This window comes from Oryzias latipes, chromosome 10, assembly GCF_002234675.1.
Source record: "Oryzias latipes chromosome 10, ASM223467v1".
Lineage (NCBI taxonomy): Eukaryota > Metazoa > Chordata > Actinopteri > Beloniformes > Adrianichthyidae > Oryzias > Oryzias latipes.
In genome coordinates, this window is record NC_019868.2 from 18,517,593 (window position 1) to 18,532,432 (window position 14,840).

The window sequence follows — 14,840 nt, forward strand, 5'->3', positions numbered from 1 at the left end:
GCAGATTTGTTAATTCACTGTAGAACACCTGTGTACAACCTCATATTGCGATCTGAGCAGGTGGTTGTAATGAAAAAAAAGTCTAATTTAGAGCTGACATCTGAAAAATCTAAAAGTCAAACAAAGCGTGTAACAGATCCAAAAAAAGCACCAGAAGTGTGGTGTAATCACATTAAATAAATCAGAATAATTGTAACCAGTCATTAAAGGCGACGCAAATAAAAAAAAATCCCCCATTGCTTAAGTCATGCTGTGTTTTTTATTTTAGTAAGTAAAACTGGAGCAGCTTTAGGCAATGACCATATCCAAACAAATTATGTTAAAATTAAATGAAATAAGATAATACATTCTAGTATTTCTAATATAAACTCTGCTTGTAATGGATCATTTCAAGCAATCTGTGACAACAGACCTGGAATTTCTAACCTAAGGCCCAGTTAATTTTACAAATAACACGATTTTAAAAGATCTAAGCAAATGACAAAATGATAGTTTCATGCATGTCCTTTTCTTGCAGCCCATGTCTAGATTTCTTCGCCCAGCTGTTTTCTCCTTTCCAGAATCTTTACTATGTTTTGTTGACAAGCAGATTTCAGTAAAATACACAGAGATCTTGCCTGTTACAGACCAGTCTTGTAATGTGGACTAGTAAGGAAGATTCTAGACATTTCGCTATGTGGTGCAAGATTTAAAAAAAACAAAAAAAAAAACATAAACAAACATCCAATAACAGAATATTCAGAAGTAAATTTTGACTTATTTTCTAACAAGGGAAAAAATGATTCAAACTGGCCACATTCCTTGTGATTTATTGTGCCACAACCACTGACTACATAGGAGAACTGGACTGAGTTTGAGGTCACTCATAGAAAATTATTTGCTTACGGTTCAGACCAAATGAAGTCAATTCAGCTGCCATGTTTTTGGGAATTAGACGTCACCATGTTGGATCTAGAAATTGTTAGCAATCATTGATTGGTCTGAGTCCATCTGAGTCAACATTTCTACTCTCACCAATCTGGAGTAAGCGTTGTTGGAGCGACGCCACACCCTTACCACTTAAAAGGAAAAATATCATAGCTAGGAATGGAATTAGCAAGAACATGTTAAAAAAAAAATCAGTGCAAGAATGGTTATTCTAACATTAATAATGACTGAGTAAAACCTGTTTATTTCTCAGTAGAAGTCTATGGGATTTTGGCATTTTGGGTAACGGTTACTTTCTATTTGCATTGTCTCAGTCCAGTTCTCGACTAAAATGTTAAAATGAAGGCCCGCCCACAAAAACAGTTAAATCGAAGTGACCTTCTTTAGAGCTTTAAACATTTAGCATTTGTTTTTAAAACCATCAAACAAAAATATAATTGTCTTCTCTGCTATCCAATATCTCAGCTCTTTATATCTTTATATTTCACTGAATTGAGCTTTGATCAATAAAGAGAGCCGAGAAGAGCTGCCCTCTGAGAGATGCTGAAACAAAAGGCCTCATCTTGGTCCCGTCTTGCAAAGCCAGACATTTGTAGCAGTGCGTCTGGCACTGCAGCTTAAGAGTTCATTTTTTCTGGCAGTGATTTATAGAAGAAAAGCATCAACAAGCTTCTGTAGACTGAAGCATGAAAACCATTACTTCAAGTCCTAAATCCTTGGCATTAATAGGATGAATCAATGTTTTTGTTTCTCGCTTAATTTGGATGTTTTTCATCCAAATGGCAGCGCCAACAAGGAAATATCCATCTCAGCTCCCCTCCTGGTAACAAAAGAGAAAGAGAACTCACTGCCTTCTCCCTGTCTTCCACCTGCTGTTTGAAAAGTCATTTGCTCTGTGCCAAGCTCATACATCAGATGTTAAGTAAAATGACTAAGACTCAGAAGGTTTATCCAGGGAGACTCCTGCTATGGAGAGGTTTTATTTTAAGTCAACTCACCCTTGGCACACAGGAGACTGTCATGTTAAACACTAGTCTATTGTCAGTCGGAGGCAGATACCGACCCCAGATAACACACAAATTAATGTTTAAAATGATATTTTTTTTACTTTGTACTGGAAGAATATATTTAAAAAAAAGGTAACCTAGGGAGATCCTTCCCTCAGCTCTAAGGATCCCCCCTCCTAAGTCCTACATTTATGCAATAAAGAGTTAGTGGGTTTACTGCCACATCTTCCAGAATACACTATCTTTCATCCGTGTTTAATACTAGAACACAAATACATTTTAACTTTCATGTTACAGCATAAATTAAAAAAGTCCCAAAATCCCATGTAAAGAGCTTACTGTAGAGTGAGTCTGGTGCTTTATATAGTCCTGACAAGTGCGTCTCACAGTATTACTACCTAACCAACATCCTGCAGAGTACAACATTGAGGTTAGGAGGCCATGAGCACAGTGGGCGCAGCTGATCTCTCAGTGGACCTCCGCTGTCATTCTGCAATGAAAAGAACTACACAAACCAAGGTGGTGGATTACATTTTCCTCTGAATGTTGGTTGAAGAAAACAGCAAGTCCCCGGCTGCATTACTAACAATTAGACTCTTTAGTTGAAGAAAGGAGCATTATGGAGACGGGCATCAAGGCACAAGTTGCATTTGATATCTCAGTATAAAAAAACCCACCAAACTAAATCATTTCTGAATCAATTCTGCCACAGCTTTGGCAACAACTGCGCTATTTTAACGCACAACCACTCAGAGGGTTCACCTTACTGAGATCAGATCTAAGACCATTCTTTGAGAGGAGTGAATAACTCGAGCAGACAGCGGTGGCGGGTCACATAGAGGACCGTCGTGCCACATAAAAGCACAGATCAAGGAGATATAGAAGATAAACATCAAAGGTCACAAACAAACCGCGTCTGCCGTAAAAAAACCCTCCACAGAGTTGACCGAGACGAAATGAAGAGTCTCACCTTGTGTTTGGACCAATGAAGTGCTCTTTGTTAATTTTTAATGCATTTGGAAACTACAAATTAAGTCCCTCCCCCAGTGGACTTAGAAATTGACATGCTCTGGAGAGCCACTGAGTAATTATATTTGTAAAGAGCAGTGATACAAGATACTCCCCCCTGACTGGGACTCATTACACATCATTAGAGACGAGGAAAAACTATCCACATGTGCAGACAATGTGTGCTTGTGAAGAAACACATACACGCTAAGGCACGTGGTCTCGCTCTTTCTCTCTAACACTCTGGTACAGATCGATGTGCAAAAATCCAAAAACACTGTTAGTATTTGATAAACAAACCTCTGACCCAGGCAGATTGAGACCAGGCCAAACAGGACAGAGGAAACGGCGTAAAACTCTGCACTCGATAATTCATCTGGCAAAAATCATACAGTGGAGGGTCAATAAGTAATTAAAGATAAGAACTCAAATGAATTCTCGTTCATCTTGACAGGTTGAATTATGAAGGTTTGCAAATGAGGCCTCGAGAAAATTGTGCTTCACCCTTTGAAGCAATAATTACTATTACAGCAGCATCGGACCAGGAACTGCAGGGGGTGTGCGTGAGAGAACTGCAACCAAAAAACTTAAAAGACTCCCACCTAATTGAAAGTAGAGTGCCGATGATTCAGCACATCAGAGTATCTGTGTGGAATCTGCAGAATTCCACCTTAACCACAACTTTGTTCTGGTTTTTAACCAATAAAATTTTGATAAAAATTTGACATCAATGAATTGTCTGATCACAATAATGCATAATCTACACTTTTCAATTTATGAAGGAGTTACATTTGTAAAAATAAAATAAAGCAAAAGTTTAAAAACTAAAGATGAATAAAAAAACAGTTTAGCCAAAAAAAAAGATGAAAAAGTTCATTATGTTATTATTTTTGAAATTCCCTGCAACTTGTGAAAATGGTGGAGTTAAAAATCTTTTAAATCTGCAGTTACGAGCTACAGTTTCTGGCCAATTGTTTCACTGAAATTTGTAATAGATTAAATATTCAAACTGTTGTGGGTATTTCCAAGGTGTTTACTGCATCAATAATGAGATATCCAGATTGCCCAGGGATGCTGGTAGAGCTCTGTTAGTTTTGGAAAGTGCAGCTTGAGCTGTCTACTTTCACTTAAAACTCATTATCTTTTCTAATTCTCTCTCTACCTCCATTAATCCCTCCTCTCTTTAATCAATCTAATTAAACAGGCAATATTTGTTCATTATTATTAACCTATTTACTTATTTTTACCATTTCTTTCTCTTGAAACAGCCTCTTTCTGTAAACATACGATGAAAGAGACTGAAAGTGAAGGATTTACCGTCAACTAGGAGTCGTTTGATGTGGCACCATGCATATGAAGCCTTCAGCTTAAATGTGTCTAATAAAATAATTTAATTTGCTTTATCTAATTTCGTACCAGCCGGAGTCTAAGCTAAACTAATGCAGATGGCCACATCATGAAAATACTATCACACAAAGGTAAAATTAAATCAGAAAATGTCAATTTTTCCATCACTTTTCGGGTTAGGTTGGAGTATTTTTTCCTAACTGAGTGGTAATTGTCCCATACTGCTCTGATTTCTCCTTGACTTGAGCAGTTCTTTTGAGTTCAAAGCTGGACCATGGGGAGATTATCAGAGCAAGCCACAAAGATGGACATTATCACTCAAGCACATGCATCACTTCTCCTCTCCTCATTGGTCAGCGTGGCTGCTGGGGAGCTCACCACAAGTTTTGCTCTGTAGACTGCTTGTGTCTACAAGCGTGCCTGTTTATCCAGTGTCTGCATTTGAACACGTGACCGCAGATGTCATGCGTACTAGTCGGACTGACCACGCCTGCAGTGTCTCTGGCGATGCAAGCACTCGTGTGCGTGTTAGAGCGCTCTGAGTGCTTGTCTGTGGCATTTTGTTGACGCGTGAGCATGCATGCAGGGTGACATTTGGCGAAATGTGGCAGCTGAGAGGAAGCAACTGACTCATAATTGAAGTGCCATGAAAGAAATATGGTCATGAATCTGTATTAGGATTATGTGCTCAGATTTAAACCAGCGGCAGGGACAGAAGGTGGCATGCTGAGCCAGTCCTCTGACTACTTTCCCCCCCTGAAGGCTGATTGCAACGCTCAGAAGGATACTCCACAAAAATGACAGAGGAAAAACTGTGTATTCAAGGCAAGCAATCCTGATGACAAAATCGATAGGCCGTAACTCTCTCATCTCCATCAAAAAGAGAGTCTTTGGATGAATGTGGTTGTGCCCGTGTGATTCACCCACAGCAATCATCTCAATGTCCTGGAGGATAAAGCAGCACTCCTCAGTCACCCTGCAGCTCTTGACTTGTGCAGCTCTCTAAGCAGAGCAGAGGCAGACTGCTCTTTTAAAGATGTGCCTGTATTTATTCCATAGATTTCATGTTGCTCAATTTTCTGATGAAAACATGTTCATCAGTGATGAATTGATGGTGTCTGTTTGATTCAGCCCACTGGTTCCAATTGACCGTTTAACAAAAATATTCTTTTGCAGTCCCTCAAGCTTTCCTCTACCAAGACAACAACACAAAACCACTTTTATAGCTTGTTTCTGCAGGCCAATGACCTCTGTTGTAGTGCAATTAAACACATATCAGCTGCATTGGCCCACTGGGTTAGGTGTTTTCATTAAGATGAACACCAAAGCTGTGGTTTATTCTGAGTCAATACAACACAGACCACAAATCTTCAGTAAATACCAGTATTCACCTTGGTTACTGCACAGAAAACATATATGAAATGATTCTAAAAGAGCATTATATCCATTGGCATATGTGTAAACTCCAATTAATCCTTCTTCTCGTGTGGAACAGTGGAAAAGGACAGTGTGAAACACTACTTTTTCCTGAGCTTGGTTTGGACCAATACCCAGCTGTATACAAATGCACTGTCATTTACTGTTTGTACAAGTAATCAATCTTTCCGTTATTTTCAAAATATATGTGCTTGCTGCAGGGATAAACACAAAATGATGGAGGTGTCCATGCCTGCTTGGTATTTGGCCACATCTTTTGGTTTTTAATTGGTGCAAAGCTGCAACATTCTTTTCTCATACGTCCCGTAGGACATAGCGTACTTTTAACACCTTCATGCCTTATGTGGCTAAATCTCAACGTACAGTTAAATCCAGGACTTCACCTAATTTAGCATCACCTTAAATGGAAAACATGCTCAAGATTTTTTTTTAATTAATTGGAAAAAAAAAGTCAGGTATTAAAGAGTTAAGTGTTATGTCAAGTAGTTAAGCAGTTCATGAGGATATATAGAAACTTAAAAGAACATACACTCACTGGCCACTTTATTAGGCACACCTGCCCAACTGCTCGTTAACACAAATTTCTAATCAGCCAATCACATGGCAGCAACTCAATGCATTGAAGCATGCAGACATAGTCAAGAGAATCTGCTGCAGATCAAACCGAGCAAAAGATCGGGGATGAAAGGTGATTGAATTGACTTTGAACTTGGCATGGTTGTTGGTGCCAGACGGTGTAGACTGAATATTTCAGAAACTGCTGATCTACTGGGATTTTCACCCACTATCATCTCTAGTGTTTAGAGAGAATGGTCCGAAAAAGTGGTGGAAGAGGAGAATGGCATCATTGGCAGCTAACAAATCTGCAGACACTTTGTGATGCTGTCATGTCAATATGGACAAAACTCTCTGAGGAATATTTCCAGTACATTATGGTATCGATGCCAGAAAGGATTAAGACAGTTCTGAAGGCAAACCCAGTACTAGCAAGGTGTACCGAATAAAATGACTAGTGAGTCTAGAATAAAGAGTAGATAATGCTTCTAAAAAAAATTATTTTAAAATTTAAGGGAACAGTGAGATATAGAAGACGTTTTTTCATTTTGTCCATAAATTGCATGAGTTTTGTTTTTTGCGTTTTTCCCGAGAACTTTTGCATAAAGACAAAAGCCGTACCACCTTTAAATGCAAAAAACAGAAACTTTGTCTGTGACAAATATTTGACTAGGCGAAGAACTTCTAGCTGAGGGATTTTTCAGTTAAGTTTCAACATTTCAAACAATGTTATGTTGTTTTAGTTTCACTCCAAACTCAGGGAATTCACAATGGCCAGAGAAGATTGGAGCATGGCATATGAGCCAGACTGTAGCACAGGAACAGTGGAGATTTGAATGAGATCGATCAGTTTGTGCCCTAATTGACAGCAAAAACATATAAAATACAAGTGATGGGAATATTAGTTATTTATCTGTTAAATGTAGGCCATTCCACATCAAATTATGATTGTTTTCTCTCAAAATCTGTAGTTGTAACACCAACTTTAATGCTGTAGTTTTTTTTTTTTTTTTTTAAGAAAAATACATGATGGGTTTTGTGGGTTTTATAGTGTTAAAGGGATGTTTCATTCATGACACCCTGATGTTATGCGAAAACATTGCTGCACAGATTATTGCAGGGGAAAGCAACTAGAAGAGTCAAGAATCCCATCTAACATAAAGAAAAACTGACCATCTGAGATTTTCTGCTTTGTAAAGTTTGTTAGTAAGAAAAAAAAACACAAACCTAGCTCCAGTTGTCATTTCCATTACAAGCTGCCAACATTTTGGGCAAAATCTGAAGCAATCACTCATCAAGCAAGCTGAAATGGACTGTTCATTTTCTATACAAGTTCTCTCCGGCTGTCTACAGCCACTCTAACTGTGAAAAATAAGTGTGGAGGTAAATCAACTGGGTTGCAGGAATGGATGTGAAAAGTACAAAGCTTGTGTAGTGCCTTAACAAACTCCATTTTGTGTCTCTGCAGCTGTTTCCATGGAGCTCTCTGTCACTCACTTTTGCACTCTTTTTTTCGCTCCCTCCTCCCCATCACACCTCACCAAACACACACAAATAAATGTCTAAAAGGGGATTCAGTAATGTGAGCCAATCTGCATGGAGCATAGCTAAAGCAGGACCTCAAGATTCTGTTAAGAGACCCATCCTCTTCCCTTCATCTCTGAATAATCTCATGACAAAATTTGTTTCTCTAATTTAGTTCTTTGGAAATCCAAGCCACAGTGACAACCAAACTATGTGAAATCAATGAAAGTGTAACACATGAGCGCTCCTAAAACTGCATATGTGTGTCAAGTGCAAGCACAAAAAGAGCTCCATGTCAGTGTTTTTTTTAATTTTTATCCCTCTTTAGAGTGGATGTGGCAATCAGCAGTGCTCATTACACCTTAGGCGCTCCATAAAGACGCCCTAGAAAAACGCCCTTGAAGGGGGAGTTACAAAGAAAGCAGGAAAGAGAAAAGAAATCTGCTTACCGAGGACTCCGACGCGATAGTTGAGAGTGATAACAATGACGTTTCCGTAGCTGGCCAGGACGCTCCCATCTATCATGTTGCCCGTGCCCTCCATGTAAGATCCTCCATGGATGTAGACCATCACAGGCTTGGCCCCAGTGTCTCGTATGTCTGCAAGAGTGGCCATCATTAACACATTCACAATGTCGTCAACCCACTCCGATCAAGGGTCAGCTCAGATTCAGATACAGCAGTTACAGCTAATGGTGTCCACAAAAAGACAGGCTGACAGCGTTGTCTCAGATACCAGCTTTCTACAAATGAACTCCATTAAATAGAATTGATAGGATTTTCTTGCACATGTTTTCTGTAAGAAGCAAATGAATGTCCACAAGTGTTGAACTCTATTAGAATAATTGTTCATTCCAATTGCAACTGCTGCTGCTTATTTTTCCCCACACAAACACCAATCAGTTTGGATTGCATCTGGTTGACTTCAGGAGCACAGCTTCCTCCTTACATGGACACTGAAAACCATTAGGCAGAATAAACACAGTCATTCTGACACGTCTCCTAAGCAGTGAAAAGGCTAATCTGGTTTGACAGTGATACAGGGAAAACACAGTAGCTAATTACACAACTCTACCTTACATCTCTTTTGGAGTTGTCCTATCGCTGCTGCAATTTATTTGCACTGTCCAGCTTGGATTTAGAGGCTGTTCAATTTATTTTTCAGTTTTGGTTAAATGTTGTTTATTTTACTTCTTCAGCAGGGTTTGATATCCAGCTGAAGCGACACTCCAGCCAGATAAAGTACATCCAGAGGTAGGGAGAAGAAAAAAGCCTCTGTCTGAGGAATAGACTGCATTACTGACTGGTTAGCTGGGGCTGGGAGACAAGACAAGAAACTCTCTCTCATTTTCACTCCCGCTCCCCCCGTTCTATGTAGCTTCTCACCTCCTCCCCTCACTTTGTATTGCTTTCACTCACAGACTCTCTCCTGTCTCTCCCTGATTCTCTCCTGCCTTTCCTCCATCTCTGTCCAACTCCCTGCATCCTTTTTTTTTTTTTTTTTACATCCAAAGCCCTGAGAATGGTGAGAATGAAAAAAATAAGAAGGGCAACAAGTCAAGAACAGAAAAAATGACTGGGAGAAAAAAAGGGAAGGAAAGGACGGAAAAAAAATTAAGGTAGACACTTATAAAAAAAGTATAAAAATAAGGACTGCAATGGATGGGATTTAAAGGGTCCCATTGTATTCTGGTTGCTATGGTGACTGAGAGCTAACATCAAAATCCTCAAGGACATCTAAGAAAGGACAACATTCTGTATAATCATGCTCTTCTCCATAATATAATACAAAACTTTTAAAGGAGGGCATAGCCTAGAGTCATGCAATTATTTTAACCAACCATGAGTGCCGCCGCGATTTAGATAAAAATCAATGACTTGCATATAATGTGGACTTATTTCTGGCTTCTTTTGTTATCTTGCTGGTATCTGAGAGGGCTACACAGTGAAATGTGATTTAAAGCTGACACTTCTCTGTACAAACACTTATCGCTGACAGAAGGAGGAGGGGGATGCATGGGGTGAGAAAGGATGAGCAGTACAGTCAGAAAGGGGAGGGGAAGGGGAGGTGGAAGGATTGGCAACAAGTCCTACACGAGCTCTTGGAACAAATGGGCCACAGATACAAAGAGGATGGCGGAGAGACAGAGAAAGAAGGAACAGGGGGACGAAATAAGAAGAAAAGAGATTAGTCATGTCAATGTTATCAGTCACCTCTTTTGTTGATTCACATTGTGTCACCATGACAACAGTTAAATCCCATTGGGAGAGCGATACAAAACATTGTAGCCACACTTGTTCAAATCTATTGGTGGAGTTGATCTGATGTGAGACCTGTCACTCAAATATGATAGGCATTCTCTCAAATTCTCTCGCCAGTGGAAGCGAACCAAAATCGGGTAATCAGAGATCTGGTTTGCAATTAAAAACCTGGATGAAAATGATATTTTTCAACAATCAGACTGTTGGTCTTTGATAAATAGGCATTTTTAACTGTTCATTAACAGAGCTGCTCATCTGGGGCAAACATCATTAGGTTAGCCCGTATATAACAAGCAACAAGATCCACTGTTGAATGAAAGAGACAAAGTTAGGCACACAAATTGCACACATTGTAATATTTCCATAAAACTGTCATGCAAAAAGTATTGAAAGATCAAAAACACAAATAAACTCATGCTTGACAAAAAATAGAAATGATCTGATGTAAAAAGCAGAACAAAACATGAAATCAATGAGTGTACAGAAAAACAATGTTGCACTCACAATTTTCTCCTTTCAGTGCTCAGTGAGACATATCATGCAATGACAGCAATGGTGGCCTGCTTAATACACTCACTCCATGTAACCATAAATACCTGAATGGCCACAGAAATATTGGGCTGAAAAGTTTTTAATCTAATTTTTTTTTTTTTACCATTCTTCTAAATGTTCACAGTTAATGACTGATTCTCCTTAGCAGACCTTTTTTTGTTTTTTGTTTTTTGCTCCCGTTAGGATTAATTCCAGTTAGGGGTAATTCTTTTAAGTATTTTCCGTTTTTTTTTTCCTTCTAACAGTTTGTTCATAAACACTGGCTTGTGGTCTCTGACTTTTGATGTTTTTATCTCTGTTTACGTGTAGGTAGACTCTGGAGATGGTTCCGCTTTGTCCTAATAACCTGCTTTCTGTTTTTCATTTTCAGTCTGTCCATCAATTAACATTTCTCTTACACATTTGGGTTGCAGGAGCAACAACCCAAGCAGAAACATAGCTTTCCCTCTTACCGGCTACCTATACAAAATCCCTGGGGGGGATATTGAGGCGTTCCTGGGCCAGCTGTGAGATTTAATCTCTCTGGCGTGTCCTGGGTCTATAATGGGACCTCCCTCTGGGTGAACATGTTCATAGTGTCTTACCAAGTAGGTGTCTGGATGACATTCTGACCCAAAGCTAAAACCACTTCTGGCCTTTTAATGCAGACGAACAGAAGCTCTACTTCCATCCTGTTGAGGGTGAGAAAATAATGCAGCCACCCAGCTAATGGAGCTCAAAACCCCCACTTGAATCCATGGAGGACGTTCTTTTGTTTTCAAAAAAATGTTTTCCAATTTTGATGTCTTATTACTTGTTTGGAGGAACAATAAGCAGGAAGGTGGAATCTAATTTTGATTCACTTTTATAACCAGGTGTACTTTAGTTTGTTAGCTTGTCCTTTTAATGAAACCCTGATCCCGATCAGAAAACAAACATTGCAAAGTCCCAGAAACTAATAATCCATTTCCCACACTATAAAGAGCACCTACAAGATAATACCAGATTCGTATACTCAACTAAAAACAGGAAGCTGAGGCTACAAGATCTGTTAGTCTAAAGAAGATGTTCCATGAATATACAGTAAGAGTAAAAAATCTGTTTCAGTTTTAAGCTCTGGTTGAACTTCAGCCGACTATAAACCTGTTACTATGCTGTTTATTGATTTTATTGTGTTTAGGTTTTGTTAGTTTGAAGAAGTGACAGTTCAATAAAATTGGTTGTGTTACAAATATACCCATTTTGATAGTGTGCTTATAAAGAGAAAAATCTGGTAAGGAGTGATTAAAGATGTTCTTTTCAGACACTCAGGAAAGTTAGGCCTAAAAGTACATCGCAGGGCTTACATTATTAGAAAGTACTGGAGGGCAAGACCTTTCATATGTGCCTTTCACTGCCTCTGGACTGATTGGAGTGTCAGTGGGAGGCATAACTCAAACCTGAGCTGAGTTTTTAAGTGTTGCTGCTGCCAGTAAAACCTACCAGGGGGGCTGCTTCTCTCCTCTACTTTCTTATTTCTTTCCTCTACCTGTACCTCCACCTTTTTGCCCTTTATCTCTCACTGCATTGAAAGCAGTCAGTCATATATCCGACAGTGAGTGCCCTGGAACTTCCCTTGACACCGGGAAAGTTGACAACATAAAGCCGAGTTCAGATAAGTGTTGGTGGCTTTCACTGTGTCAATACTTTGGGAAACATGGCGGCTGTCAGCGGCTATCAGTGAGGTCTGAGGTGGAGGAAAAGGGTTACAATGTCCTGAAGAAGCAGGATGTGACATGCACTCTACTTGAGTGCTGGTGTTGGCCTCTGCTTTATAGTTCATTTATGACAACTCCATTACCGGCAATGTTCACATTTAGAAGCAGCAAATTGATTTTCTTTCTTAGAAAGCAGCAATAGAAATAAACTTGAACTGTATGAGCAATAAATTGTTGGGAGGAGGGGGAAACAGGGGAAAATAGGAACAAAATGTGGTTTTCCAAAGTTGCAAAGTAATTCCAAGAAAAATGCTCAAAAAGCAATTTGGTCTGACACAGCAGTTATCAGGTCTGTGACTCCTGAAGAGTTACCTTGAGAGATGGAATTTATATTATTTTAAAAATCCCCCAAAAAACTAAAACTCGCGAGCACATGAAGAAACTAAACTAAACAAAGTAACTTATATTTTCTATTTTCAAAAAAAACTAAGTCACATGACACTAGTCTCTGCATCCTCTTGTCTAAAGCAGGGGTGTCCAAATCCAGACCTTGAGGGCCAGCAGGGTTTCCCAGAAACCCTGCATTATCTGCTGTTGATTACCTGGATTAGGTGTGTTTTGCCAATAAGGAGCTTTAATGGCAGATGGCTGGAAAACCTGTAGTACACTGGCCCTCGTGACCTGGAATTAGTTGTAGAAACTTGCAAAGCTACACATGAATGTGAGAGTTTTAAACATGGAAGCCCAAAACACCTATTTACGCACATTTACAAAGACTTTTAATTGAAAGTGGTCGCTTGAACGTGCGTTGCCAAAGGCATTGTGAACCTAGCTTAATGCTTTTTACAGCAAGGAAGCTAGTTTGGAAGCAGATTCTGAGAGGCAACATCCTGCTGAACACTCAACTTGATTCACTTTGCTGTATGTGGTGCAAACGCTCTGCCATTTTGTCCTCTAAAATACCAGCCCTAACAAGAAACGTGTTTTAATTCTTTTACCTAACATGTCAATATAATACAACACTTGAGAGAATTAAAAATAAAGAAGAAAAAAACACTTTTCAATATTGTCAGATCAATCTTTTATCAGAGGTTCTGGGTAGGGAAAGAAACCAACAAGTAAATCTTTCAGAACAGTGAACCTCAGAGGATCTGAACCTTCCAAGGAACTGGTCTACGTCATGTTGGTCTTAATTAAAAAAGATCACCTGATTAGGTAAAGTAAATGAAATAGGGATTTGAGTGAGCTCCTCAGTAAATACTGACATTACTCCTGCGAGGAATGGCCTTTGTTAAGAGTGACTTCTCCCTGGCTTCTGTGCGCTAAACATGATCTTGGCAGCAAAGCAGACAAGACGTGTGCTGGAGATAAAAAGAAAAGATTGGATGGGAATAAAAGGTGGCTGAGTGAAATGAGAGGGAAGACATTGAAAAGTATGAACGGCTAATAGTCAAAGCTCCCAGCAGCTGGAAGAGGAGAGGGGCTGCCTTCCCTAAGACTCCCAGACAGCTGTTTGCTTCCCAAGTGAAGAAGGAATACCCCTTTAATCTTTCAAGGAAGCTTGCTGGCCAAGCCATAAAAGCTGCTGTTATTCCACACAAAGCCACTGAACTTCTGACGACAGCTCAACATGTTACAGTGCTGCACAAAGCCTGCAGACATGCTGCAGCGCTCTGAACAATATAAAAAAATAATAATAATAACATCACCCTAAACCACTTCTGCTCTTGAATTTCCTGATTTCTTTAAAAGCAGTTGTCCTTATTGTTTCTGTTTATTTTGTCAAAATAAGAGTGGAGGATGAAATGGAAAATACAGACGACAATAGCAGAGATTTTCCAGAACCAACAGAAAAAAGATGCCAACTGGATCATCATTAGAAAAACTTGCTTATGTGGAAAAGAGGTGAAGCTGCAGCGTTTCAAAGATTTATGAAAAAATGGACTTCAATGAGCCACATTCTTTGTGCTTTACATATTAGAGAGAGTAGGATGATAGTAAAATGGGGCGAATGCAGTATGAATATGCCGATTTGCCACTCTCCAGACTGCCTGACTGAGCTGAGGGCTTTGCTGGATAGAGATCCAGCCAGGTCTGTGCAATGGAATTAATGGTAATACCCGGGCAGGTGGAGCTCAGTTCTGCTCTCTGGCAGAGCAGCAATGGAAAGTGTCCGCGAGGGAGGGGGTATGTATGTTTGTGAGTGTGTCCTATGCTTGCTTCTGGTGGCTGGAAGGCTGCTTTGTGTATGTGAACAAATGTGTGTGCGCTCATACTGGGCGGAAGCATCCGGTTTGGTCTCGAACTGCCAAATGGCAGACAAGCACACAGATCTATTTTTCATCAGTGGAAGTGGGCTGAGGCAGCAGTGGTGCGAGACACTCTGGAGGTGGAGTGGGGACGGCAGCCTCTCGCCAACTATCGCTGGGCACAGCACCTCAATGCCGCTGCCACGTTCCACCTGGGAGATTTAGCCCCCACACAAACTCCATCCCACTATTTACATGTTCTCCTTTATCAAAGAACAGCAGAGGGGTGATTGAAAG

General features: G+C 39.8%; 1 protein-coding gene across 1 annotated transcript in view; it reads right to left on the reverse strand.

Annotated features, from left to right (window-relative positions):
- Window positions 1–14,840, reverse strand: part of nlgn3 (neuroligin 3) — a gene marked incomplete in the record, with an annotated part of 94,968 nt that overhangs the window by 61,343 nt on the left and 18,785 nt on the right. Inside the window, 1 exon segment of the mRNA NM_001177474.1 lies at window positions 8,256–8,404. Within this exon segment, the coding sequence (NP_001170945.1) occupies window positions 8,256–8,404 (149 nt within the window).